General features: G+C 45.1%; 1 protein-coding gene across 1 annotated transcript in view; it reads left to right on the top strand.

The window, feature by feature from the left end:
- LOC147659346 (F-box only protein 2-like) overlaps positions 1-27,054 on the top strand; it is a 92,830-nt gene that overhangs the window by 49,552 nt on the left and 16,224 nt on the right. The window contains exons 4-5 of the mRNA XM_086951830.1: positions 21,308-21,403; positions 24,117-24,255. Coding sequence (XP_086807956.1) covers positions 21,308-21,403; positions 24,117-24,255 — 235 coding nt within the window. The remainder of the gene's footprint in view (positions 1-21,307; positions 21,404-24,116; positions 24,256-27,054) is intronic.

Below are 27,054 nucleotides of genomic sequence, written 5' to 3'. Positions count from 1 at the left end.
ATCAAAGACATGGGAAACTTTATCTTAGATTCATCGACGACATTTATTTGTTATGGGCTGGAACAGAGAATGCCCTTCTAGATTTTTTTAAATCATGGAATGGAGTGCAGTTTACCTGGACCCTAGATAGGGAGTGTATACATTTTTGGGATGTTAAGATTCTACGACAAAATGGAAAAATGAATACCACCATATTTCGTAAACCTACCGATCGCAATTCCATTTTACACTACCAAAGTTTTCACCGTCCTGGGTTAAAACAAAATTTGCCTCTTTCACAGTTGATGCGTGTCAAACGCATCGTCTCATCAGACAGTGTATGCCAAGAAGAAATGTCTCAAATGGTGGAAAGATTCAGATCACGTGGATATCCTCAACAGACTTTGGAAAAGGCAGTCAACCGATGTGGTAGTATGAAACATGATGAGCTGTTACAAGTCAGACCTAAAACTGAAAACTCTAGGATGGTCGTTGTGTCCAAATATACCGTGATGAGCAATCTTTTCAGGACTATCATTTCTAAACATTGGTCTCTACTGAGTCTGGAACCTGACTTTCAGGGATCCTTTGCAGAACCACCGTTGTTTGCATACACAAGGGGACGCAATCTGAAAGAAATTTTGTCTAAACCAAAGGAACAACATGTAGCAGAAACATTCAAAGGTCTTCGACCTTGTTATAATTGCAGTAATTGCAATAACTGTATTACAGGTAATGTCACCAATCATCCCATGAAGGGTCAACCCATCAAATTGAGAGTTAACGCCACATGTAATTCCGTCAATGTAATCTACATGCTGAAATGTCCCTGCGGGAAATGTTACATTGGTCACACAGAAAGGAAGATAAGAGTGAGACTGTTGGAGCACAAAAGCAACATAAGAACTGGAAATACTAAATCTACTGTAACGTCACACTTCTTGGAACAAAAACACACAGTAGCCCAATTAAAATACCTCATATTGGAGCAAGTGACACCCACACACAACAACAAAAACACTCTATTGAAGAGAGAGAACTTTTGGATCCGCTTCATGGCGACGATGCAGCCACACGGTTTAAATGATAGGATGGAATTCCTCTGTTATTTATAAAATATTTTTCTGTTTTTCTGGACACTCGCTGATCATCTCATTTCACATCTCATTCTGTTGTACTTGTTTTACACCCTATATTAGCTATTATTCACATGAGTGTTGTTTTTCTTATCTTCACCACAGTCTCTCGTTTTCTATCTCACACATTATCTTAGGTAGACATATATGAGCATGTTTTATTTTGAGATTCCTGCTTTTTGACATTATTGTTGGACCGTTCACAGTGTGTATACGTTATTTTCGTCTCTTCTAACATGGCGCTCCCGTCCCACACGTTTTATAGTCCGTTGTTTATTTTCATGTCCATTTACATCACTTGCAGCGCGTTCTATCGTCTTTTTCTAACCGCTGAGTCTACCGACTCTGAGCAGGTCCCACATAGAAAGTTTCTGTGCACCGTTCTGAGTAAGTACCTCTCTTGAGGACCGTAGCCCACGCGCTTTAAGCTCACACTTTTGACCCAGTGTGTCCATCACTCGAGTTCGGGTTTACTGTAGGGTTATCCTTCCGGCACCTCGTAGGGTTCACAATTGCGAGCGTCGTTGGTCACCGCGTTTCGTTCAATTCACGTTTAGGCACATTTGTTTGTTTTCATTTCTTCGCGCAATTGCACGTTTAACACGTCGTTTTTTCACGCATGCTTGGTAATGGGTCGCTCTATCGTGTCACTGCATATGTTGTTCAGGCACATTTCGGCACTCTATTGATTCACTTTACTTTGTGAGCACAAGATATTATTGTCATGTTGTTTTGCATGGGGCAAAGCTTAGGAAGTATATTGACACGTGAGTCAGTATTAGTGCACTGCATGGTTTACGGTTGGTAATTATTCATTTGTTGAGTCACCCTTTGAGATGTATGAACCTATCAGTGATGGTATGTTCTTTTTTATGTTTGTAGAGCATTCCCCCTGAGGAAGGGCTATACAGCAGCCCGAAATGCATTGGGATTGGGATTGTTAACGTTGCATGATACTTGTTATGGATTACATCTGCTGAATTTGCTGTTTGAGTAATCATTCACCACTCATGAATCTAATGAGTACGGATTAAAACATTGGGGTACCCGTTTCAATTTGTGGATTGAACTTGTGTATGAACTTGTTTGAACCTTTAGACGGTTTCGTCACTTAAGGCAGAGCACCGGAGAGTCTTCCTCCAACTGGAGGGAGCTGTGTATTAGGTTATAAATGAAGACAAGGCTGTACTAAGGAGGGACAACCAAGCCTATTACCTAATCAGAAGCCAGCATTTACAAAGGACAAAGACACAACCCAATGAAAAATGTGGACAGAGTGGGCGGAGCTTCAAGTACATACTCTAATACAGCATGCCTCGCAGAGCAGCACTTGTGCTGCACAGGCTCGACCTAATAAATTACACAAAAACAACAAATATAATTGACGCAGTGTGCCAATCCCAGCAAAACAATTACAATACTGTCGACTGCTAACCAATTTTATGATTGCGGTTATCTTATATAAAAAGTTAAAATCTAAATTTGAAAAAGACATTATTCAATAGACGCTCCCTCTGTCTATACGCGTATGCTGCCTTTAATTAGCACTTTTTTGAGATGTGTAGGGTAAAGGGGCGTAATGCAGGCCTCGGTAGACCCTTTGTTGCAGAAGAACCTCAACTTTTCAGACCCTGAATCGGCACGCGCTTGGCAAGGGCAGTGAGGGCAGCAGGTCAAGCCCCATGGCTTAGCTCACCAAAGGGGGTCCACACCAGTGTGCCTAAAATGGCTTTGCTTTTTCCCTTTTCCTCCATAGCTGCCACGGTTTCAGATTGCTATGTGTGACATTTTCAGAATTTCAGTGTAATTATGAGTGACATTCAAGCAATGAAGATGATGGAAACATGTAAATATCAGAAAATTACACCTATTTGAGTAACAAGAAACTCAAAGAAGATCTTAAAACTGCTAAAAAGCACCAGAAATATTATCTCTGTCCACGTGGGACCTGGATCAACAGGAAGGATATGTGATGGTCCTACATGAACAAGTTACACACGGAGGCATCTCAGCTGCCTAAGTGTCACACAGTTTCAGCTTACTGCACCACGCACAGGCTGTTGAGCACCGTTTTGCATTATCCTCACAGACGAAGGCAATGTAGTGGCGTAAGGACCTCATGATTTTGTAGAGCATCTACCCAATAGCTTCTGGAATTAATCACCATGTAAGGGACGATTCGCCCCTTGTGGGAGTGAAGCACACCGGAGATTTGCTCATTCCACCCTTGGGTAGCTTCGATATATTGAGTATATGCAGCTATTGGGTAGATGCTCTTCAAAATCATGAGGTCCATACGCCACTATATTGCATTAATAATTTAAAGCACTACACTAGTTTGCATCCAAATTACATTTTTCGTCACCTTCCGAATATTCGGGTACATCCCTCTAAAAACTTGCGAATTTATCCAGGGTTGGATTATTTTCAGAAATAGATCTATTTGGACGCTCAGTAAAAAATCCTTGTCCTGATGATGACCATGTAATTATACAATGGTCAAAATGCAGTTGACGCAAATGTGGCTGTAATTAATGAAGGACGCATTGTCGTGCTTAAAGTTGTTTCAGGGACGTGGCCAAGATGGCGGCGGAGTAGGATGTGCTTCTGTGTCACTCCGGCGCCTGGCCGTTCTTAGCATTGCAAAGCACCCTTTTCGGAGCCCGGTTTCCGACGTTTGAACGCCTCTACCTCTCCCCGAGGCGGTGTGCCCTGTTTCCGGCGCCCAACCTTCAGCCTGACGACGAACCGGGAGCTGCTCTTGGTGCGGCCCGCAGCCTAGGCCCGGCCCGCAGCGTGGCGACCTCCGGCCTGTGCACGAGACTGCTACGGAGCCCTCCTGAGCGTGGAAACTGGCAGAGGATATCCCTGGAGCCCCGTCGTCGACTCGTGAGGTGAGCGGTGAAGGGAGCAGACCCGGGCGGCGCTCTGAGGCGGTGCCCCAGTGGAGTCCGAAGACCTGAGTACTCGGCGGGGGAGGAGTGCAGTCCGCGGCTTCTGGGCCTGTGCGGCTCTGATGTATCTGAGGCGAGGAGCGGAGTGAGAGAAGGATCGCTGCCCAGTGGGCACAGCGGCGGTTGCCGATGACGGCAGTGTTGGGCACGGGGGAAGCCCGCCCCTCAAAAGGCCTGCCGCGGATCGGAGCGGCCCTTCAGGACTTGGACGCCGCGTTCTTCCTGCCAGTGGGGGCTGGAGGTGGATTCGGCCATTCCGGAGTGTGAGGGGTGTCCCCCGGCTATGCTGGCCTACGCACGGTGGCGCTGAACTACCCATCAGGGGCCCGGACCTTTGGGGCCTACGGAGGCCTCCTTCGCTTGTGCTGGTGAGTCCCGGCTGGAGTGCGCTGTACCTCCATCCCGCGCTGTCTCGTCCTGCGCTCCGGCCCTGCCTATTGACCGACCGGGTGACGGCTGGTTTCGTGGAGTGCCCCTTTCCAGTGAGGGACTGACAGTACCGGCCCCCCAGCCCTGTGGGCCGAGCTCGGAGGCCTCAAAGTGAAGCAAGGCACATATGGCCGTTGTGAGGCCAGGCTGGACACGTGGGCGTCTTGGCCCGGCTGTGAGGGCGGTGCGGCAGTCTTCGCTGCCTCGGGAGCGTCTTGCAAAGGAGGGGCCCACTGTGAACGGCCATGGCGGCGGCTAGGATGAGGAAAGACAAGTCGGGCAAGGACGGAGTGCCGAAGAGTGAGGTGCAGGCCGTGTCCCCGGTAGCTGACAAGTCTCCGGGTCGGAGCCAGGCAGAGGAACCTGCGACCAAAGCCTTTATGTTGGAACTTTTTGCGGTAATCAAGGAGGACATTGCAGGGCTGCGTACTCAGCCGGTCGCGGACTTGAGGGAGGTCCTGACATAGGAGAGCGGGTAGCCGCGCTGGAAGAGCACGATCTTGGGACAGGGGGCGACATACACCAGCTTCAGCAGGACGTCATTAGACTAACCGAGCAGAACCTCGACCTTCAGGCACATGCGGAGGATTTGGAGAACCGGTCCCGCCGCAACAATATTCGGATCAGAGCGGTGCCGTGGAAGGGTGAGGGAGTGGATTTGCATGAGTATGTTGAGGCCCTCTTTAAGCAGATCCTGCAGGACGAGGAGGTCTCGGAAATTCGTATGGACAGAGTGCATCGTGTGGGTCTACCCAAGGGTACGAAGGCACCGCCGCTGGACATCCTCGTCTGCGTGCATGATTTTCAACTGAAGGAACGCATCCTCAAGATGGCGCGTGAGGTCGTCCCTCTGCAGTTCCGTGGACATAATCCAGTGCTCTACCAGGATTTGGCGGCATCAACACTGCAGAAGCGCAGGGACTTCAAACCGGTCACGTCACATCTGCGAGATCGCAACATTGCATACATGTGGGGTCATCCGTTCCGACTCATTTTCCGCTGGCAAAACAAACTGGTTCAGGTGCATTCGCTCACAGCTGCCATGGACCTCCTTGGTATAGAACACACGTAGACGGAGTCTGTGGGCAGTAGCGATACCTTCAGGCGACGAAGACGCTCAGTGGATTGGCAGAAAGTGGGCCGCTCTGTACCCAAGAAAGGGCCTGATCCCTCAGTATGTCTCCAGGAGAGGGGGCAGCTGTAGCCTCCGTGGCTCTGGTTACGGAGGCGGCTCCAGATGATGTCTCGGAGGTGCCGTGAGGCCCGGGAGGGTACACTGCTGGCGTCAGAGGGGGGCATCCCCTGAAGGTACTCTAGTACGTCCTGCTGGATGAGTGAGTCCCGTATCGGGAATAGGAAGACTGTGGACTGGTACCTATTCCCCTTGCCTTTGTGACCTGTATTACGAACTTTCATACCTCACTCTGTCTTTTTCTGCTTCTGTTTGGTTCTGTTGTGGGGGGGTTAAGTGTGTGTGTTGGGGGAGGGGGGGGTGGGTAGGGGGGGGGACTCTGCATCAGATCTCTGCCGCTTGTGTGTGTATGTGCATTTTTGCTACTTCCCTTCATGCCGATTGGTGTGTGCGCTGGACATGTGGGCGGGTTTGCTTGGCCCTGGATTTGCTCTGGGGTACATGCGATGCTGTTCTGGTTAGAGTGGGATGGCTAGGGAGCTGAAAGTGGTGAGCCTCAATGTCTGGGGGCTAAACAATCCAGTGAAACGTTCTGCGGTCCTGTCCCTCCTTGAGCAGTCTGGGGGTGATGTATGCCTCTTGCAGGAGACGCACCTCCTCCACAAGGATGAGAGTCGAATGCGAGATAGGAAATTCCCGCTTCAGTTGTGGTCCTCGGGCCCGGCTAAGAAGAACGGAGTTGCCCTCCTTTTCAGCTCCCGATGCGATGTGAGGTTTTGACTCATCTGGTAGATATACGGGGGAGATTTCTGGCGGTGCGGATGCAGTGGGGGGACACGATTTTTACCATTGGGTCCATGTACGCACCAAATACACAGCAGGAGCCTTTTCTGCGCACAGCTCTGGCCCAGGTCCTTGCTTTAATCTTGTAATGGATGAGACTCTCAATAGATCGGCGAATATGCTGCACAACTCAGGGACCTGGTCAGCAGAAGGGAAGCAGTGGTTGTCGGATGGTGGTTTGCATGATGTATGGCGGCTACAACTCCCCCAAGATCGCAACTACACATATTACTCGGCCGCACACCAGACATACGCGAGCCTTGACCACTTTCTAGCTTCTTCCGCCCTGTTGCCCCACCTCCACGACCCGGATATTGCACCCCCGATCCCTCTCAGATCATGCGCCCCTGACGGTCACGTTTACTCTATGCGGCACGCGACCTCCCTCAGCTGGCTGGCGGCTGCGCGACTCCATGCTTAACGCTGACTCTGTAGTGGCGAAGGTTAGGGACACTATCACACATTACTTCGCCGAGAACCCAATCGGAGAAACGGCGATAGCATCTATTTGGGAGGCACTGAAGCTGGTGGTTAGGGGGGACTTTATTGCTTTAGCAGCCACGTATGCCAAGCTTCGAAGAGATAAAAGAGAGGAGCTGGAGGGGGAGGTGCGAGGCTTGGAGTCTGTCCATAAACGTACTGGGGGCGGGGCTCGCAGGGTTTGGAGAGAGCTCGAAACCAAGAGGCGCATGCTGAAACATCTGGATTTCGATAGGGCGGAATACGCGCTGCTGCGCCTGCGTCATAAGTTTTACCTGAACGGGGACAAGGGGGGTAAAATGCTGGCACATCGCTTGCGGACCCAGGCCCAATCCCATGCCATCACCGACATCCGCGACCACCAATCTGTGTCGCATACCACTGACTCCGAGATCGTGGCGGCCTTCCGCCGTTTTCACCAAACCTTGTACACAAAGGTGGGTACACCGCCCGTAGATTGTGACCGGTACATTGAGGCGGCTGGCATTACACCCTTATTAGAGAATGCTGTCGAAGACCTGAACATGGAGATCCGCGTTGAGGAGGTTATTTCCGCCATTGCCCGACTAAAGTTAGCTAAATCCCCCGGGCCCGATGGCTTCTCAGCACTTTTTTATAAAACCTTTTGCCGGGAACTGGCTCCGTTTCTGACCCACCTCTTTAATTCGTTCCTGGACACGGGTTCGGTCACGCCCTCTATGTCTGATGCCGCCATAACGCTCATACTTAAACCTGGTAAGGACCCCGCTGATTGTAGTTTCTACCGGCCAATCTCCCTCCTCAACATCGATGCCAAGCTCTTCGCGGGCATCCTTGTGGCACGGCTTAGCCCTCTCCTGGATGGCGTGGTTGAACCGGACCAATCGGGCTTTGTTCCTACACGCCAAGGTAGTGACAACTCTAAGAGATTGCTGCACCTGCTGGATGGAGTCCACCGCGCAAAGACCCAGGCCTTCCTCCTATCCATCGATGCAGAGAAGGCCTTTGACAGGGTCGAGTGGGGGTTCCTTTTCCGAGTGCTACAGGCTTTTAGACTACAGGGTAATTTCTTGCGCTGGATTCAGGCCCTATATGTGTCTCCGAGAGCGGTCGTGCGGGTCAATGGCTGTAGATCGGCTCCATTCTCTATCACCAGAGGGACGCGGCAGGGGTGCCCCCTTTCGCCGCTCCTGTTTGCGTTTTATATGGAGCCCTTTGCCCAGCGTGTCAGGTCCCACCCCGACATTGTGGGCATTTGATTTGGAGCTGACGAGCATAAAATAAGTCTGTACGCTGATGATGTTATTCTGGCTCTACAGAACCCCGCTGCCTCTTTACGCTGCCTCTCTGCGGAGATTCGGGCTTTCCATGACGCGGCAGGCTTTAAGGTTAACTTTACTAAATCTGAAATCCTAAACATTTCTGTTCCGCCGGAGGAGGTGGCTGACTTGCAGCGGGATTTCGACTTCTTTTTGGACGCAGTCTGACATCACGTATCTGGGCATCCGCCTTGCGTCGACTGTGCCCCAGACACTTTCCTTGAACTACACCAAACTGATAGAGCAGACTACCAAATCTATCTCTGCATGGTCGCGCCTCAACCTGCCCTGGTTTGGCAGGTTAGCGGCTATTAAAATGACTCTTCTGCCCAGAATACTTTACGTCTTTCAAATGCTCCCCCTCACACCACCGAGGGGAGCTCTGAAGAAACTCCAGGGCTTGCTGAATGGGTTTTTCTGGGACAACAAGCGCCCCCGGGCGACGTTTGCGACGACCACACTCCCGAAAGCAGCTGGTGGTTTGGGCTTCCCCCATCTCACGGCCTATTTTCAAGCCACCTGCCTTCGCTTCGTGGTTGAATGGAATAGGCCGGAATCGAGTAAGCATTGGTTGTTCATGGACCAGACTGTGGTGGGTTGCAACATTTGGCGGGAACTCTGGTTGCCTCGCAAAGATAGGGCGTGGGGGCTATACTCCTCGCCAGTGACGTCACCAACACTCAAGGCATGGGATCAATTGGCACTTCGTAAAGGTTGGACGACCTACCCCTCACCCATGACGCCGATTGTAGACAATCCCGCCTTCCCCCCTGGCCTTGCATCGCCGGTCTTCCACCGCTGGCGGGAGAAGGATTGTAAGAGGGTGGGTATGCTTTTGGATCTTGAGGGGCTTGTCCCCTTCTCGGAGCTACGATCTGAACATTCCCTACTGGACGTGTCAGATGGTTTTGCTTATGCACAGGCGGCACACTGGATGACACATCCGGCTAACGTGGCGTTGATGTCGCGCTCCCTCACAGCTTTCGAGCAATGGCTCTTGCGCAAAAAAAATGATCGGAGCCTTATCTCTGAACTATATGCCATGATTTTGCGTGACCCACGGCGGCAGTGTACAAAGGCGTAAGTGCGTTGGGAAGTAGAACTGGGGCGTCCACTCTCGCAGAGAGAGTGGGAGCAGGTATTCTATTGCGCACATCACACGACAGCTAACACAGCGGGTACGGAGTCGGACTACAAGCTAGCGACGTACTGGTACTATACACCACCGCGCGTTGCATCCTGGGACAGGGCTAAATCCAGTCTCTGCTGGAGAGGGTGCGGTATGTCGGGCAATCTCCTGCATTTGTTATGGCACTGCCCTAAGCTAGAACGATATTGGAAAACGGTTCTTGATGAACTAGACGCTGCATTCCAGATCACATTGACTAGGCTCACTGAGTATACACTGCTAGGCCTCCCACATCCTGCTTGTTTCCCACTGCGCACGCCGCTAGGTCGACAAATTGCACTAGAACTGCTGACTGCACGACAGGTCCTGCTGGCACGCAGGGTCTCCCCGGACGTCCCGGAAGTGCGTGACTGGTTGATGCGCCTGTGGCATGCCTTGGCGATGGAACGTCTCTCCTTGAATATGGCTGGCAGAGGGTCCGAATATGCTACCCTGTGGGCCCCGTTTCTGCGACTTCTGTCTAGGGAGTTTAGAGAAGTTACATGTCCAAAGTACCTACAAGTTCTACAGCTTATCCCCCTGGGTCCGATGGGTGCTGTGCCAGCGCCCTAGCTTCTAGAGACGGATCTGTCTGGATCAGAGGGGTGGGTGTGATGCGCTTACCTTGACTGATGGTTGATGCGGAGTGGGGAGGGAGGAAGGGGGGGAATGGGGGGGATCGACTAGGGGGGGACGGGTGGAGGGGGGGAGGGGGATGTTTCCTCTATTTTCTTTCTTGGTTCTTGTTGGTTTTCTCGTCTATGAAAATTGCGGACCCCGCTATGCCGGTGGGGGGTGCCTATGGTTTTTACTACGCAGGATCGCCCTTCGGGTTGTAGGTCTGAATGCTGTGTTTACTCACTGCTTGCTTACGCCCTGCCGGTGAGTTGATGTAGGCAGCTGGGCTGTGTATGATGCTAACTGGCCGCATAATAAAATGTTTGATTCTAAAGTTGTTTCAGTTTTGTCCTGAACACGTTTTTGCTATGTAATCCCTTCTGTCTGTCACTTGTCTGGTTTTGATATTGTACACCACATTTTTCATGTACCAGTGTATTGTGCTGAGCGTTTGTCTTAATTGCTTTACTCTTTATAAACTGAGTAAAATTAATATATATTTTTAATTCTTTTTCATATGGGTTTCTCAATATAGTTTGTTCTATATAATCTCTCCATTTCGCCCCTTTTTGCTTTTTTAATAATTGAATCTGTTGGTATCACTGACTGTTTGTATTATATGTCTATGGAAACAGTATCTTGAACCTCTGTTAGGAATAAATATTTGATACTGAAGGTAAGGCTCTGTTGCTGTTTAGTGCACTATTCAAATCCCCACCGAAAATCACTAGTATAGTCATTCATTTCAGTATTTGTGTATATAGTAAGCCCAGGAAATCAGTTTGGAATGTGTTGGGAGCATATACACTGCCTATTGGCAATGGTTTGCAATTTAACTGTCCGTCCTCAAAGGCATATCTACTCCAAATCTATTTCCACTCCCTTCATCACAAAAGCAAGCCCTGGTCTAGCCTACACTAGCATCCCTCTCCCCCTCTGTTGAGTAGATAGAATGATAAGTTGATCCTTCCAATTCTTCTGCACTATGATACCTTCAGTTGCTGTCAAAAGAGTCTCCTGAAAACAGTCTTCATCACTCCCCTTGCGCACAAGAATACGTATATTTTATACCTTTTGACTAGGCACCCATTCCCCTTACATTCTGGGTCATCCATTTGTATATATATTAGTAGTTGCTATTGGTCAGTTGTGTCTTGTGAGAATAGGTTCTGCTTATGGCCCAGATCAGTATTGTTCTGTCTAGCTGCAGTCTGCCATGGCTTTACAGACAACAAATTTGTATAGTGCATGTGTTTGCTCATTTGTTGTGAACCTAGCTATAAACAAACAGCAGACAGAATGCATATTTGCCTATCATGAACAAGAGTCAAACTCCCTTTCATAGAAAGGTTCATTCTTTCCAATGCGCAATAACTTTTTAACTATTTACTAAAGCCAGACCTGGCCACTCATGGGTCTGGAAATGCAAAGGTGGGCATTGATTCCCCGCTGATCTGCCTTTGCATAATAATCCATCTTCCTTCAAGTCCTTCGTAGCAGCAGATCCTTTCTGTGAAGAGCCATCATCAATTAGACTGATGAATAATTCAGCATGAGGAGGAAAGCAGGAGATACCTCCACCAGCCCAGGACACCACACACCCTGCATACTTTCATTTGCTAGGTGTGCCATCTTAGATTAATTCATCTGATGTCATCAGTGTGGCCTCTGGAATTCCTTAAACTACTGCATCTTCACCTTCCAGTTCTGAACCTGTTTCTTTTGCTTGGTCAATGACCCAGCCTGCTAATGCGATAGTTCTTCTGCCGCCTTGGATTATTCTTCTGTGAGTGGATTCTGTCATCTGTAATGCTTTTACTTGTACATGGCCTCCGTCGTGCAGGTAGTGATACCTTGTGTTCTGCAGCCCAGTTCACTGCCCATGGCCCTGCTTCTACTGGATTTGTGAAAACATTTGTCTATCTTTATCAATGATTTGTTGCTTTTCAGGTAAAAGCAGCATGGATTTCAGGCAAGCATCCTGAGGGTCCGCTTAACCTTAAGCAATAGATTTCTTAGTTGTTCAACCGATATGGTGCAATCTGGGGCGAACAGCACGTTACTGTTTTCCAGTTCTTACGGACTGTTTCGCTACTTTGTGTGCAGTATGTTATTGGCATTAATCCATCAGTCGCGGTGAGGATATGAGTCTTGGTGATCATGTTGGTACCTTGTGAGTTCTTTCTATTATCAAAAATGTAGACAGTTCTTTGGCTGCCAGTTGTTTGACAATCCATACTTCTAAAAGAAGTTTCATGTTGTGCTCTTTTTTTTTCCAGAGAGATTCACTATCCTTGCGTTATGGCTTTTTGAATTTCCCGTGGGGTATTCTGCACTGTACTCTGAGTTTTATTTTGGCCTCTAGTTCAAATTCTTGTTTCTGGAGGTCTAAAATTGTAGGGTATGTGATAGCTATTGTTGACTTGACTATCATAAATCTGTCAGATTTCTTGAGCTTATCCACTTTGAGAAGGTTCAAGTCAATTACCACCATATTTATCTTGGCTTCCAAGGCCTCTCTAGACTCCACCATAGCTACCAGTATAGTATCAAATTCTACAGGGGCTGGTGCATCCACAATACTTCCTCACTCCATGTTTACAAGGATTATTGGGCCTGCACTGCTTGGACCACCGTTTGGTGTTCTTTGGTTTACATATTTTATTATTGCTTGACCTTTTGTGCAGTGTAATCCACTCAGAGTTGTACGGTTTCCTACTGGCCAGTGTGACATTTAACTAACCCCAATGCTGTACCTCCACCTCTGGCCACCTTTGAGTCACCTTGAACATGTCCTTGAGTTCCTTCAGCTTTATTCAGCTTTTATACTGCTGTTAGCAAGTATGCAACTCTAAAACACCTGTGCCTATTCTGGGGCACAACTCATAATATGTATCATGTTATTCTGGTCTGCTATGGTGCAGGCATGGCTCCATGGACTGTCATTTTCTAGATCCATTATATCAAGCACGTGGTGTTACCTTCTTTGCCCAGTTTCTGAGATATGTTGATTCAGTGACCAGCCAGAGCTACTTTTCGCTTTATCACTGACCTTTTGGCTCTAGTTCTTTACCCTGCTTGCTCCCTTGCAATAAAATGGCATCTTTGCACCTACTTCATTACATTTTAATGTCTCCACCAGCACAGCACAAACTATTCTAATCTCAATGCCCATTTGCAGAGGTCCAGTTTGCATTGCTTTTGTTGTGTAATGCTGCCCATCTTTTATCATACATTTCAGTTTGCTGTACTCTGTTCCCCGTCTGGGGTCCAGAGCGGTACTTTCCTCATCAGCTTCACTTTACTTGTATTATGTAACCAGCACTACCAGCTCTGTTGCAGGAATAGCCCCTGTCACTGACTGCCCTCCAGCTGCGGACATGAGTCAGCTCGGTCTGAATTTCCACATTCTTAATCCCACTCCACCTGGACACCAAAGTGCTGTCAGGGCAGGTCTGCATTACCGTATAGCTCACCTGGTGTGTCCCAGACCGTTCTTGGATTTCCGCATGCTTCTCATGCCTGATACAGGATTGTAATGCTCCATTGTCATGGATGAGTGTATGTTGCTCTGAGTGGAGCAGCTTGTACTTTTCCTCAGAATCAGCACACTGCCCTGATCTCTCTGCTCTCCACCAACTAAAGATGCGGATCACTCCATTAATTCAGCTCTACCGCTCTCCTGTGGACCACATTCTCTCCCGGTGCCATCCAAGATATTGACTCCACCTGGCCCGATGTTCCAAACTCTGTGGTCCGATGACTGCTCTCTCACGTCAACTCTGCCACCACCCTGTGGGACACACTCTCTTCCAGCACCATCCAAGATGGTGCCTCTGCTTAGTTGCGCTCATGTCTGGAGCATTTTTACCACCAGCCCTCTGTGGGCTAGCTCAGTCAAATCAGTGGGGCCTGGGCGTTATCTCGAACGTGTTGCTGCCAAACAATGGTTCTGTGCAGCCAGGAGGAAGGTATAGGGTGCAATCTGATTACATTGCAACTGCTGGAGCCTCAGCAATGCACGTCTAGTCGGCCATGTTGTCTTGGCCACACACCCCCCCCCCATTGCAGCTCTACTGATACTACCACTTCCAGTAGAGAGCTTACTACTAAAAGCACCACTACTGCTAGTATTTACCATATTATGTGTTGAAAGGATGATTGTAGCATGAGGTATAAAATAAGTGGAGGTTTATCTAAGCTTAGATTCAGGATTGTAGTTCCAAGATGATAACTGTTGTGTTTGTATTCTTAGAATTCTGTATTAACATTCTTCATGATGTATTTGGATTCTTGTACATGTAATATTCAGAATGTGCTGAAGTCATCTCTAGTGCATCTTTTGTATGAGACAGTTCTAATTACTGGATACAGGCTGCAGCTGGATGCATCTGAGCTCTTCCATTCTAATAAAGAAATTTCTTTAATCTACAATTACTTCTTAATAATTACTTCATTTCATTGGCGACTGGAATTGCACCAATTTGGAATTCGTTCACATTCATTCACTTAAAAAGAAAAAGGAAAGAAAGGAAGTACCGAAGTAGTCGTACTCAAGATTGATGATTTTAATCGATGATTCGACGATTCCTTACTGGATGGTATGTGAATTTCCCACATGCTTATTATTTTATGTGACTGTTAACTGTTTGCTTCTACTCCCTAATTCTTCCGTAAAGAAGTTGTAGAGATCGTGTTTGGAGTTGTGCGATTATTATCAAGAGAACCTTTAAGGCGGATTTGTTCTGAGACTCTCGTGGGTTGATTCATCAAATCTTGCCTTTGATTACCGTTGGATAAGTTGCGCTGTAAGTTTCCAGAAAATAAACTTACTGAGCGTTCCATCGCTGCTGGCATTCGTCTTAATTCCACGTATTCGAATAGTCTTCTGGAAACATTTTAGAACGTCACTATGCACATCGTATGGAGAACGTTCAATGCGTCTGACATCCTTCGAACAACCTGCTGGGATACTTTGTACGTCATCACGTTTTACGTCTTTCACGCACGTCAGTGACCATTTTGGTTAGGATTGAAGTAACTCGTCTACCGGAGCACGCCTGAGAATACGATCTTTTATTCTTCAGTTAAGGAGTAGTTTACCAAGTGCGACATCGTGATCGGTGATTCACACACCTTCATTTGTTGACTGTTTCTGCGACCCCATTACCGGTGATTCGCACACCTTCATATGTTGACTGTTTCTGCGACGCTATTACCGGTGATTCGCACACCAATTTATCTGTTGTATTGAAGTATGTAATCTAGTAACCTGTTATTTTTATTTGTGTTTTATTTATTTTTTTTAAGATTTTGCGAATTTAAGTGTTAAGTCTTTCTTCATCTGTTTATCTTTATTTTGGAACTATGACTCAACCAAATTATAATGTAAGTACTCCACAAGCATTTTGGGTTTCAGGTACAGAACCACCACTTAAATTGTTAGAGTGTAATCCTTATTTTTGCAATTATATAGATGCGTTGGATGAACAAGGTAAAATGTCACATCCTCAAAAGAAAAGATTATTATTACATTCCTTAGGTCCTTCTGGGCTGAAGGTCTATGAGAATAAGAACAAACCTTCCTTTCCTGGTGATTTAAATGTCTATGCTTTGACACTATTGCATCTTGACACATATTTTGCACCAAAGGTATCTATTGGGGTAGCCAGGTATAAAAAAAATTGAAGAAAACAACTAAAGGATGAAAATGTTGATCTTTATCTTGCAGATCTCAGGAAGTTAGCACTTGATTGTAAATTTGGTGTATTACAGGAAGAACTTATTAGGGACCAAATTGTTATGCAGGCCTATAATTTGTCAATACAAGACAGGTTATGGATCAATGGGGATTCTCCTTGGGATGACATCCTGGCCATAGTGCGCAAAGCTGAGATGTCTGGCAGGTGCGCTAATGTTTTGAAACAGAATAATGTAACTTTCACTCCTGATGTAAGTAAAGTGAATATTACTGAAAGAAAAAGTTTTACTTCTTATCCAAAAAACAATTTGAATCCTAACGCAAAGTCTTCTTATTCAAATCATTCACAAGCTTCCTCGAACCTTAGGCCAAAATATTTTAGATGTAATAGTTTAGAACATTTGGCAGATTATAAAGGTTGCCCAGCTTTGAAATTTAAGTGCACCAATTGCGGTCTTAAAGGCCATTTTGCCAAGGCGTGCAATAGTAAGAAGAATAAAGTAAAGTTTACAAATGACATGGAGGAAGAGGACGATAATTGCGAAAATAATGAAGAGAACAGCTTAGTGATGAACTTACATGATAAACTTGTGCCTAAAATTCATGATGAAGATGTTATAAACAAACCAATATGTTTAATAGATATTGGAGGTGTTGACGTTAAAATGTATCCTGGCTCGGGTTCACCCAATACAATTATCAATGAAGATATGTGGAAATCCTCTTTTATACTAAAAGTAGGTGAAAAATTGTTAGTTCCTGACATCCATTCGGAAGGATATGGTGGGGAACCTATTGATCTTCTTGGTTAGCGTTAGTTAGTTTTCAAACTTGAAGGAAGAGAATGCAGGGGGAAGTTATATATTGCAAAGAAAGGACCACCAGTCCTTGGTTGGTTCGATCAGAAACAATTACATATAATTTTAGATCCTAATAGCTGTGAACAAGTTTTAGTGGTTGATGACGGCACCGCTATCACAAAGAGTATTTTGAATGAATTTCCAAAAGTGTTTAGTAGAGATCTTGGTAATTTAGTGGATTTTGAGCACAAGAATATCATCATGGAAAATGCTTGTCCTAAAGTACACAAGTGTAGGAATGTTCCTCAGTTGGTAAGAGATGAAGTTAGTAAGGAATTGGACAAACTGGTGTCTAATAATATTATTAAACCCATTCGAGCAAGTGAATGGGTTTCTCCGATTGTCGTGGCAAGACGGAGCAACGGCAACATTCGGTTGTGTGTAGATTTAAGGTACCTTAATACCAACATTGCGGTGGACAAATTTCCTCTTCCAAAGATTAATTAAATGGTTTCTAGTTTGAATGGTGCAAAGTGGTTTTCCACCATAGACTTGTCATCTATCACCAGATTTTTTTGTCCCCCGAATCAATGAAATTTACATCCTTTGTTACACCCTTTGGGTGTTACCAATACAAGCGGATGCCTTTTGGGTTAGCTTCAGCTGCCGCTGTTTTCAAGCGTTTGATGTACCAACTTTTTAAAAATGAAAAAGGCGTTAGATTTTTTCAGGATGACATTTTGGTTTTTGGTGGTGATGAGAAGGAATATTTAGTAAGGTTAAAAAAAGTTGTGAGCATCCTTGAGAGCAAAGGTCTTATTGTTGAGCATTCCAAGTGCAAGTTTGCACAGAAAATCGTGACATACCTTCGTGATTTCATTGATGAGGAGGGTGTTAGACCGAAAACGTCTTTAGTTTCTTCTATTTCTGAGGCCCCCGTTCCCACTAGCAAAGATGACGTAAAATCATTTTTAGGTATGGCGGAGTTCTGTTCGAAATATGTACCCAATTTTGCTAATATAACTTACAATATTCACCAACTTTTAAAGAAAAATTCTAACTTTGAGTGGTCAAATGCTTGTAACATGGATTTTGTTAAAATTAAGAATGCTATTGCTAAAGCCACCGCGCTTCATAGTTTTGACCCTTCACTGGACAGTGTAATTCCTACTGATGCAAGCAATAAAGGCCTTGGAGCTGTTTTATCACAAGTTGATAAATATGGTCATGACAAAGTTATCGCTTATGCTTCTAGGTCACTGTCTCCTTGTGAGGAGAAGTATCCAATAATAGAAAGAGAAGCCTTAGCATGCGCTTGGGCTTTGGAACATTTTAAATCTTTTATTTGGGGTAAAATGTGTACTTTGCGCAGTGACCATAAACCTTTAGTTACAATTTTGACAACAGAAGGGGTTATTACTGCATCAGCTAGACTAGCAATAATCTCTATGAGGATGCCGAATTTAATTTACAAAATCATTTACGTTCAAGGCAAAAGTAATGTAATTGAAGATTTTTTATCAAGAATGCCAGTCATGTTGGTACAATGTGAAAGTGATGAGTGGAATGAGTTACAAATTGCCTTTGTACACAATGAAGGTTTAGCTGCATTTAGTAGAGAAGAATGGGACAATGAGTATTCAATAGACAGTACCTTACAAGCAGTCATTTCATATACTGTTAATGGGTGGCCTGTAAAGAAAGATTTATTAAACCCTGATTGCAGACCATTTTGGGAAATTAGATCTGAGTAGTCAGTTGCACATAACACTCTTTTGAGGGGTGAGAGAATAGTTCCTCCAGGGAAATTACGTGACGGTATTATCGAACTTTGCCATGAAGGACATCCTGGAATAGTTAGGAGTAAATCCTTAGTTAAGAAACTGTTTTGCTGGCCTTGTTGTGATTCGCAAACTGAGAAAGTTGTAAGGAATTGTATTTCCTGTTCTTCTTCTGATAAGACTAGAATACTTGTCGTCCTCCTATATCTGATGGATTTTTTCCTTAGAATCCTTGGGAGTGTGTAGCAGCGGATATTATGGGGCCTATTCAAGAACCTGATGGTTCTCATTGTTTTTTAATTGTTCTCATTGATTTGTTTTCTAAATGGCCTGTTGTTAAAGTAGTCAGTAAGGCTGACACAGATTCTGTTCTTTCCTTTCTTGATGAAACTTTTGTTGCTGAGGGTATTCCTTCTTGCAGTCTTACGGATAATGATGTACAATTTTTGTCAATTAAGACTGAAACTTATTTCAAGAAGCTTGGTATTACTCACAGAACCACATCACTTTACAATCCAAGTGGTAATGGTGTAGTAGAGAGATTTAATCGAGTTTTAAAAATTACTATTCAGTTATCACTGAATAGTAATTTTGATTGGCCTTCTCAAATAGGAAAAACAGTATGGAATTACCGTATCACTGTACATGACTCCACAGGGGTTTTCTCCCTTTGTCCTCATGAAGGGGAGGAATCCACATCTAAATCTATCCCTACGTGGTTATTTTCAAGTGAAATTGAGCCATGGTCTAGGGACGTGGTGAAAACACGTATGGAAGTTGTTCATAACAAAAGTAAATGTTATTATGATTCTAAACATGGCACAAAGGATGTTGTTATCAAGGTTGGTGATTGGGTTTGTATTAAAAAAAACAATAAGGTTCGGAAAGGTGATACTCAAAACTCTGATCCTTGTCTAGTAATTGAAGTCCTACTAAATGATGTGAGGGTTAGTGATGAGAAAGTATGGAATTTGAGGAGAGTTGCTAGATGCAAACCAGTTGTAACTAGCGATAACTGGAAACCTGAAGATTTAGATTTGGAATATTTAAGTGGTACTTCCTCAAATGAATGTATTAATAGTCAAAACTTGGAAATACCTAATGTCATTTCACAGAGTAGGAATGAGAGGGATGTACCTACTGTTTACCAATGTGAGAGCAGTTCGAATGTTGTAAATTCTGAATTGGTGGAATCCATTCCCTCTACTTCCCAAACTGAGACATCAGATTCCTTTCGTCATTCATCAAGGAAGAGGGTGGTGCCTTCCTGGTTAAAGAATTACATTGATAGTCGAAGATCCTTATTAATATGATGCACATTGTATTAATCATTTACTAGGATTCTATATATTGTTATTTTTTTTGTGTGTTTTTTTACTATTTATTTATTTTATTTTTTATTATTATTTTATTTTTGTACAGAGAAAAGGGGATGTGTTGTGTTTGTATTCTTAGAATTCTGTATTAACATTCTTCATGATGTATTTGGATTCTTGTACATGTAATATTCAGAATGTGCTGAAGTCATCTCTAGTGCATCTTTTGTATGACACAGGTATAATTACTGGATACAGGCTGGAGCTGGATGCATCTTTCTGAGCTCTTCCATTCTAATAGAGAAACTTTCTTTAATCTACAATTACTTCTTAATAATTACTTCATTTCAATAAGTAGATCATAGCCCCACCAGGAGCAGCGTCCTTGCTGCTCAGCCCACAGTCTCCAACTGGCTCTCTCTCACACAACCAGGCACTCCAGCATTCTGCTCTCTCATCAACATTCTAACATTCCACACCCATATCACATTCATACTGGCTGAGCAGCAGGGAAAGGAAATCAAGGTACAACATTATGCTTTTTCCATTTCAACTGCAACATTTAAGGTCCTAAAATATCATCATAATTAATGCTGCAACTTGGGAACTGTTACCAGCAGTGCTACTGCCGTTACTTTAATGCTGCTGTTACTCCAAGTACTACCACCTTTCCTACTCGTACTGTTAAATGTTGCTACTGCTACTACTACAAATACTGTTGATGACACTATCACTACTCTTAGTGCTGAAGTCTATTACGTCTCAATAACACGCTTTAGTTAATAATGAGTGTCTTATTTAAAGTCGGGTGATAATGAGAAAACCTCCAATTTCCAGAGGAAGAGCTCAATCCTGCAGTGAATCGTGCAGTGGAATTTCCTCCACCATTCAGGAATGATATTAGATAAGTGGATTCTCCACTGGACTTTTCATTTCTCTGCAAATTGTGAGATTTTCCATTACAACCAACTCTAAATCGAGTCTTGGGTTTTCTGCAGTTTTTGGTGATTTTTTAAAATGTATTCTCTTTACGTTAATCCTCTGTATATTTCTTTGGGTTTAGGGACGAAGGGTGAATGATTTTAACAGAGGCAAAAGTGGGCAACATTCCTTATATATACATTTCTTGAGTTGGGTGGCAGGATTGGTAGGTATTTAAGCTTGTTGGTCTTAAGAAAAAGAGCTGCAAATGTTTATTGTTCACCAGTGGTGCTATAATACATCCTTCCCTCCTCGACGAAGGTCTCTTGCTGCTTTGGTGGTCAAGGGAGGCCCAAAACTGAACATGAGAAAGATGAAAATCTGATTTCGATGGGTACATCTGACAACATGTAGAACTATAACAATAAGTAACAATTTGTTTTTATTAAAACATTGTGATGGTACAATTAGAGCACCACTGTACGCCTATCTGCTTTATCATTGTTTAATTAATGCTGGAGTGTAGGATTAGCCAATCAGAATTTACCTTGTGTGTGTTTGGGGCGGTTTCATTGATGCAAACTTACAGTTTTTGTAAATCTAAGCTAACATGATGTTTCAAACACATCTTTGGCTGAATGAAGTCCCATACACACACACCTGGTGTCTACTAGAAATTAGAATAGTAAAAATGTAACAACCTCAAAATAGTTGCAGATTGCATATTTCAACATGTACTTCTTATTCACAGGTGGTGCGCCAAGTGGCAAACTATTGACCTCTATGATGAAGGGTTTTCAAAGCAGTATCTGGATGAAAAACAGCCAGAAATAAGCATCTCTGATTGGTAAGGCATAACGTGCACACCACACTTCTTCACAATGCATCAGACAGTTATGTTGTTATGGTTGCAATAAGACTCCACCAATCTAGTGGCATGTGTCCCAGAGATCTTTTACCTTTGCTCACAGTTTATTTTTTGCTTGTGGTCCACTCTCACTTCAGGACAAGGCCAGGCATGAACCACTGGTGACTGGCATGGCTCACGGGTGGTGGGGCCGGTGCCGGTGCGCAGGGTGAGGGAGGTGGGGCGGTAAACAGTGTACAATGTAAAAAAATACATTAAAAAAAAGAAAGACTTACCTTGCCGTGCCGGGTTCCGCATCTTCGCTCCTGCTCTCCTCGTCGGACTGAGGCGCACAAAGCACAGCCCACCTCCCCTGACCAATCACAATGCTGCAATGCATAGTTGTGATTGATTCGAGAGTCCTGCTTCAATATTTAACCACGGAAGGGGGGCCAGGGCATGTTCTCTACACAGGCTGTAATGCAGCCTGCATGGAGAACAGGGAAAGTGCCCATGACTGTTTTGGGCGTTCCGCGAGGGCCAGCCAAACAGTCATGTGCACTTAGGAGTGGGCAAACCACTTCTCCCCTGCCCTGCTCTGAGAGCAAAGCAGCCACGCCCGCCCACACATACATACTCATAGCAACATGCTCTAATGTTTTAGATAGCTTTTCAAGCTAAATGCGTTTGCCCCTGTGTAGTGTTGGTGCATGGTTAATTAATACACATTATAAGAAGATGTGTTATGAACTGAATATGTGTTAGCTACATATGCAATGTAGCCAAAGTCTCTTAAGACAGGAACAGGGAGTGTAGATTACGAGGAAAATGAGCTGAGAAGAGAGAACACATTCCGTGGTTATTTTCAAAGCTAAAGAGGCCACTGAAATCACAAGTTTTTCTCTACACTGCAAAAAACATATTAATTCGGCACAAGCATTTCAGACTGACTGACTAGGCCTCATTTCATGTTTCATGTGCCATGTGTTTTCCACTTGCACCAACATCTGCTTTGTTTTAAATACAGTCTGTCTGAAGCACAAAAATAAAGCAATGCCTGACTCCAGATTAAATCTGAGCTACATCAGGTGTCTCCTTTAATTTGAGTTAACTTCCTTGCTCCTGTTGTTTATAGAGGTATTGTGCCTACCGATAAATTGAGCTGTCCCCCTTTGATTCCAAATTTAAATGTTATGCAGTAAGAGGTTTTCCTTCCTCAGGGTAGACCATGTCATGCTGACTCGAAGCTCCCTGATTGAACTTCATGGTTTTGGAATCTGCCTGAAGGTCCTTCAAGGCTGCCTGCCTACCTCCTGATAGTCGGAAGAAGTATACCTGGCCCTGCAGACCGTGAGACTGTCCAAGAGGAGGTGTCCAGCACATCCCTGACTTAAAAAGCACCTAGAGAAATCTAACTGACACAAAAAACGAAGCCAGGAGGGACCTGTGCTCTCTCTGCCCCTGTGTCATCTGCACTAAGACTTTGTAAGAACAAGTACAACTGGGTAGCCTGGCAGTCTGCCCTGGGCTCTAAAGACAGGTACTGCCACTAATGCCATCAGGAAGCAAAGATGTATTGCACACCATGGGTGAGTTATATCAGACGCCGCAACTGCTTCGAATGAGCACCTGTCTGTAACCAGCTCCTAAGGCCACCTCTTCTAAAGATGACCTGTATTGCAGTACAAGACTGTCGCAATGGCCCGCACAAGAAGAACCATCACCACAAGGAGGGAATGCATTCTTCCCCACCACACTATTAGCCCTGCCAGCAGGTAAATGCATGGTTTAGCCTACATCTAGGACAAGACACTAACATGTGAAGGAGATTCCTTTACCAAGTAAAACCAAGGGGGTAAAACCTTCAAACTGAGATACGAGGTTAACCATTGAGAGCATTTAAAACCATCTTCATCTGTGCCTAATCAGTTTCTCAGCTCTTAGTTTTTTTGGAACTGTAGTCATGGGATACAAATAAAAGCAGGGCGAAAGGACCAGAAAGGGGTTGTAGCAACTCAATGATTTAGGTTACAACTCTGTATTACACTCCTATTGAACTGTGTGTTTTGTTGTGATCTTAAAATATTTTCTTTTACATAAAATATAAGTGCTGGGGTGGACAATAAGTTAATGTGTCTGTTGGTTGATTGTTGAGTTCTGAACTCTTGTGCTCCACACTACCTCTCTGAGAAGCCTGTGATTTCTGCCCTTCTTACCTCGAGAGTGAAGTGTGGAAAGGTTTGCACTTGGCTGAGTTTGCAAGTACTTGTCTGAGTTTGCATAGCCATCATTATACCGACCTCAGGACCCCAGTGGCAAATTACACGGATGGGGTCTGGGTGCCTTCTGTTAGTCCCGCGGCTCCCCAATTAGAGTCTGAAAAGGAGGGAACATCTTTGGAGCTACATGACTGACCACTGCCTCACCACTATATGCAGACCTGCTCTTCAAGCATATCTAAATGCCTACTGCGTGCACACATATCTGTCTTGCCCTGACCAGATTATATTTGATGATTTCTCCAAGTCAGGTTGCTCCCCCAAACCCACCTACCCACAGAGCTGCTGTCCCAACCATCCACAGACTTGCTGACTTTTTAATTTGCTTCTCTTCTTGGCTTTTCTACGTGCTACTTTTTCAGACCAGTGATGTTCTTTTAGTATACCTCTCACAAATTGTTTGTCATAAACAGTATTTGTTTTTGTCTATTAAGGTACGGTGGACGCACCGATTGTGGATGTGTGTATGAAATTTGTGTGACGCTGCTAGCTTCCAACGAAGAAGAGATAATAGCGGAATATAAAGAAGCCCCCGACAGCATTCCACAATGGAATGATGAGAGCTATCACCAGGTACAGATGACCAAGGGACCAAGGGGTCATGAGGGGGAGGCGTGGTCGTGGTGGTTACTAATTACCATCAGTATAAAGTAGTTGTATCACCTGTGACCTGATTCTCTTACAGGTCCCATTTCCAGCTACAGCTAATCGGGAAGGGGTCACTGTTGGGGGGGAGAATCCAATAACAGCTGTCAGTAAGGCCAGATTAGCTGACTATGCAGTGGAGTGTTTAATATGATTATGACTCAATTTTTTCTAGGTAGCTGATATTTGTATGGAAGTTACAATAGTTATTCTTAGTATTGTCCACTAAGCTGTTCAGATTTAGAGTTGGGATTAGAAAGTCTGTTCCATGAAAAGCTTATGTATGGGTGGACCTGCGTCACAAGAAGAGTGATTTCTGGAGATGGGTGGGGATAATGGCTGTTTCAGAGGTTAGTTCAAGTGGTGGAAGAGGGAGTGGGAATGGATGTGATAATTACATGTGGCATCACCAAGACTGTTGTTATTACCAACTAAGTTGCTGTTTAGAGGAAAAACATGCGTTACCACGCAGTTACAACCACGATCTCCCTTTTCAATGTAGTCACTATGACGTTACCACGTATTTCTTTACCACTCAAGTCGTTACAATGACTTGCCTTAAGTGGCGCGTTGTTGGACTGGTGTTGGATTTTAAGTCCAGCACCTTCCCTACTGGTGCATAGACTGGAGTTGGAATAGTGAAGTATATTCTAAGTGAAGTCGTTGTAATGACTTGTGTGGTCACGTTGCAGTCGGGGTAAAGACAAGTGTGGTAAATACATGTGCGGTTCCGTCATACAACCTGTTTAGAGGGGCCACTCATAGTGCCATTTCATAAATGGGTTATTGTTCTAATTTGGGGGCCATAAGGCAGACAGGGGCGACTGGATCACAACTGCGCTGATTGGGTCATTTGCCTCTGGTCCATCTCTTTATGGGTCCACAAACTGGGCCAAATACATGCCTTCCACATCTGACTCTCACGGTACCGAGGGTGGAAATTTAAAGCTTTCTCACAGAGATAGTGAGGGTGGCAAAATTTCCAAACTCAACAGTCAACCAAGAGACACAATAATTTGCTGCCAGACCAGTGCTTTTGTAAAAATAGAAGTACTCTAACAGTATGAAGAAACATGCTACTCACAGGAATCAGGTACAGGGTTCTTCCAATGCTCTGTGTTACAACCAATGGTAGAGCTCCTGCACTCAGACTACATAAGGCGAGCAATGTGCTGCCCTGACTACAGGGACCCAGTACTGCTGATTCAGTGCCCTATCATTGAAAGATGAGTGTTACCTTGGGGACTCTCAGGCAAGAAGTGATTCAGGTGTTATTAGACTTGGCATCTTTTGGTGTTTTTCCCCTGAGTTTTTGTTTTCTGACCTCCCGGTTTTGACTCCGTTTTTGCTGGTGCATTGAGTCTGTGCACTTTTCTCACTGCTGACCAGTGGTAAAGTGCAAGTGCTCCTGTGGTAAAATGTGTTATGGATTGGTGTTTCCATGATTGGCCTATTAAAGTAAAGTAAAGTAGTAAAGTGCACTGCACATGCCAGGGCCCAAAAATCAAATGCTGTTGGTCGGTTGCAGCACTGGATTGTGCCACCCACGCAAACATCCCATAAAGTGTAACCCTGGCCTGCCATTGCAGAGCCTGTGTGCAGTCTGGGACTGCCATGTCGACTTTGCCAGTGCACCCACTTGCCTGTCCCTAAACCTTCCCTTTTCTACATGTTAGTCATCCCTAAGGTAGGCCCAAGGTACACCTGTGGGCAAGGTGCATTGTATGTGAAAGGTAGGACATGCCCTGGTGTGTGTGGCATGTCCTGGTAGTGAATTACAGCCAATTTTGTTTTTCACTATTGCAAGGCTACCTGTTCCTATAGGCCAGAATGGGCAGTTTGATTATAACATCTTATCATCCTAACTGACCCAGGGAACATGGTAGAGAAACAAATTTAGTATGCTCAAATTCAGAATGATGAAATACAACTTTAAGTGAAGTTGGTTTTAATATTCTGTGTTTGAAAATACCACTTTTAGAGAGGAGGTATTTTCGTGCCTAACCAGCCAGCCTGCCTCTGCTAGGTTAGGTATTGCATGTTTGGTTTGTGAGTGACAGGGGCTGGAGTGGCTCCAGGAGACAGGGTGAGTCAGCACAGGGCTGAATAGACCCATCTGCATGTAGAGTGGCGGGAGAAGAAGCATCTGGGTCTGAATAGGGCTGTGCCTGCCTTTCACAATGCTGGCTCCACCTCCTGTGGTGTGTCTGAGGACCCTGGCCAATCCTGACAAAGAAAAGAAGGAGACCTGTACACAAAGTACTCCAAGACTGACCAGAACTGGTTAGGACTATGTTCATGACCCTCTTCCTACAGAGGAGTAAGGATTTGGTGGTATAAATATTGGGGCCCAAACCCCAGAACATCAGAACTCTTTTTGATCACGAAGACTGCCAAGAAGAAGAGCTGGAGCAGCTGTGAGGAGGAACTAGCACTTTGCTGTGTGCTGTGCCGTGTTGGCCTGCAGTAGCTGCTTCTGTCTTTGGCAGTGAAAGGACTGGACTGAACCTTCTACAATCTACTTTTGTGAGCTTCTGTGCTTGCCCCCTGTTCAAGAAGTCTCAGGAACAGCAAAGACGTCAAGCTCTTCTGCCCTCAGCACTGGGAAATGTGTGTTTTGTGCTGCAACAGAAGAAAACCAACCTCACGACGTCGACGACCCTGCTGCCGCCTCCGTGTCCTGACCGCACCAGAGAGGGCACCACCGCAACGCCTCTCTGTGACCCT

Source organism: Lissotriton vulgaris, unplaced genomic scaffold (assembly GCF_964263255.1).
Source record: "Lissotriton vulgaris unplaced genomic scaffold, aLisVul1.2 SCAFFOLD_2173, whole genome shotgun sequence".
Lineage (NCBI taxonomy): Eukaryota > Metazoa > Chordata > Amphibia > Caudata > Salamandridae > Lissotriton > Lissotriton vulgaris.
Note: the sequence above shows the minus strand (reverse complement) of the source record. Positions and strands in the feature narration are given on the sequence as shown.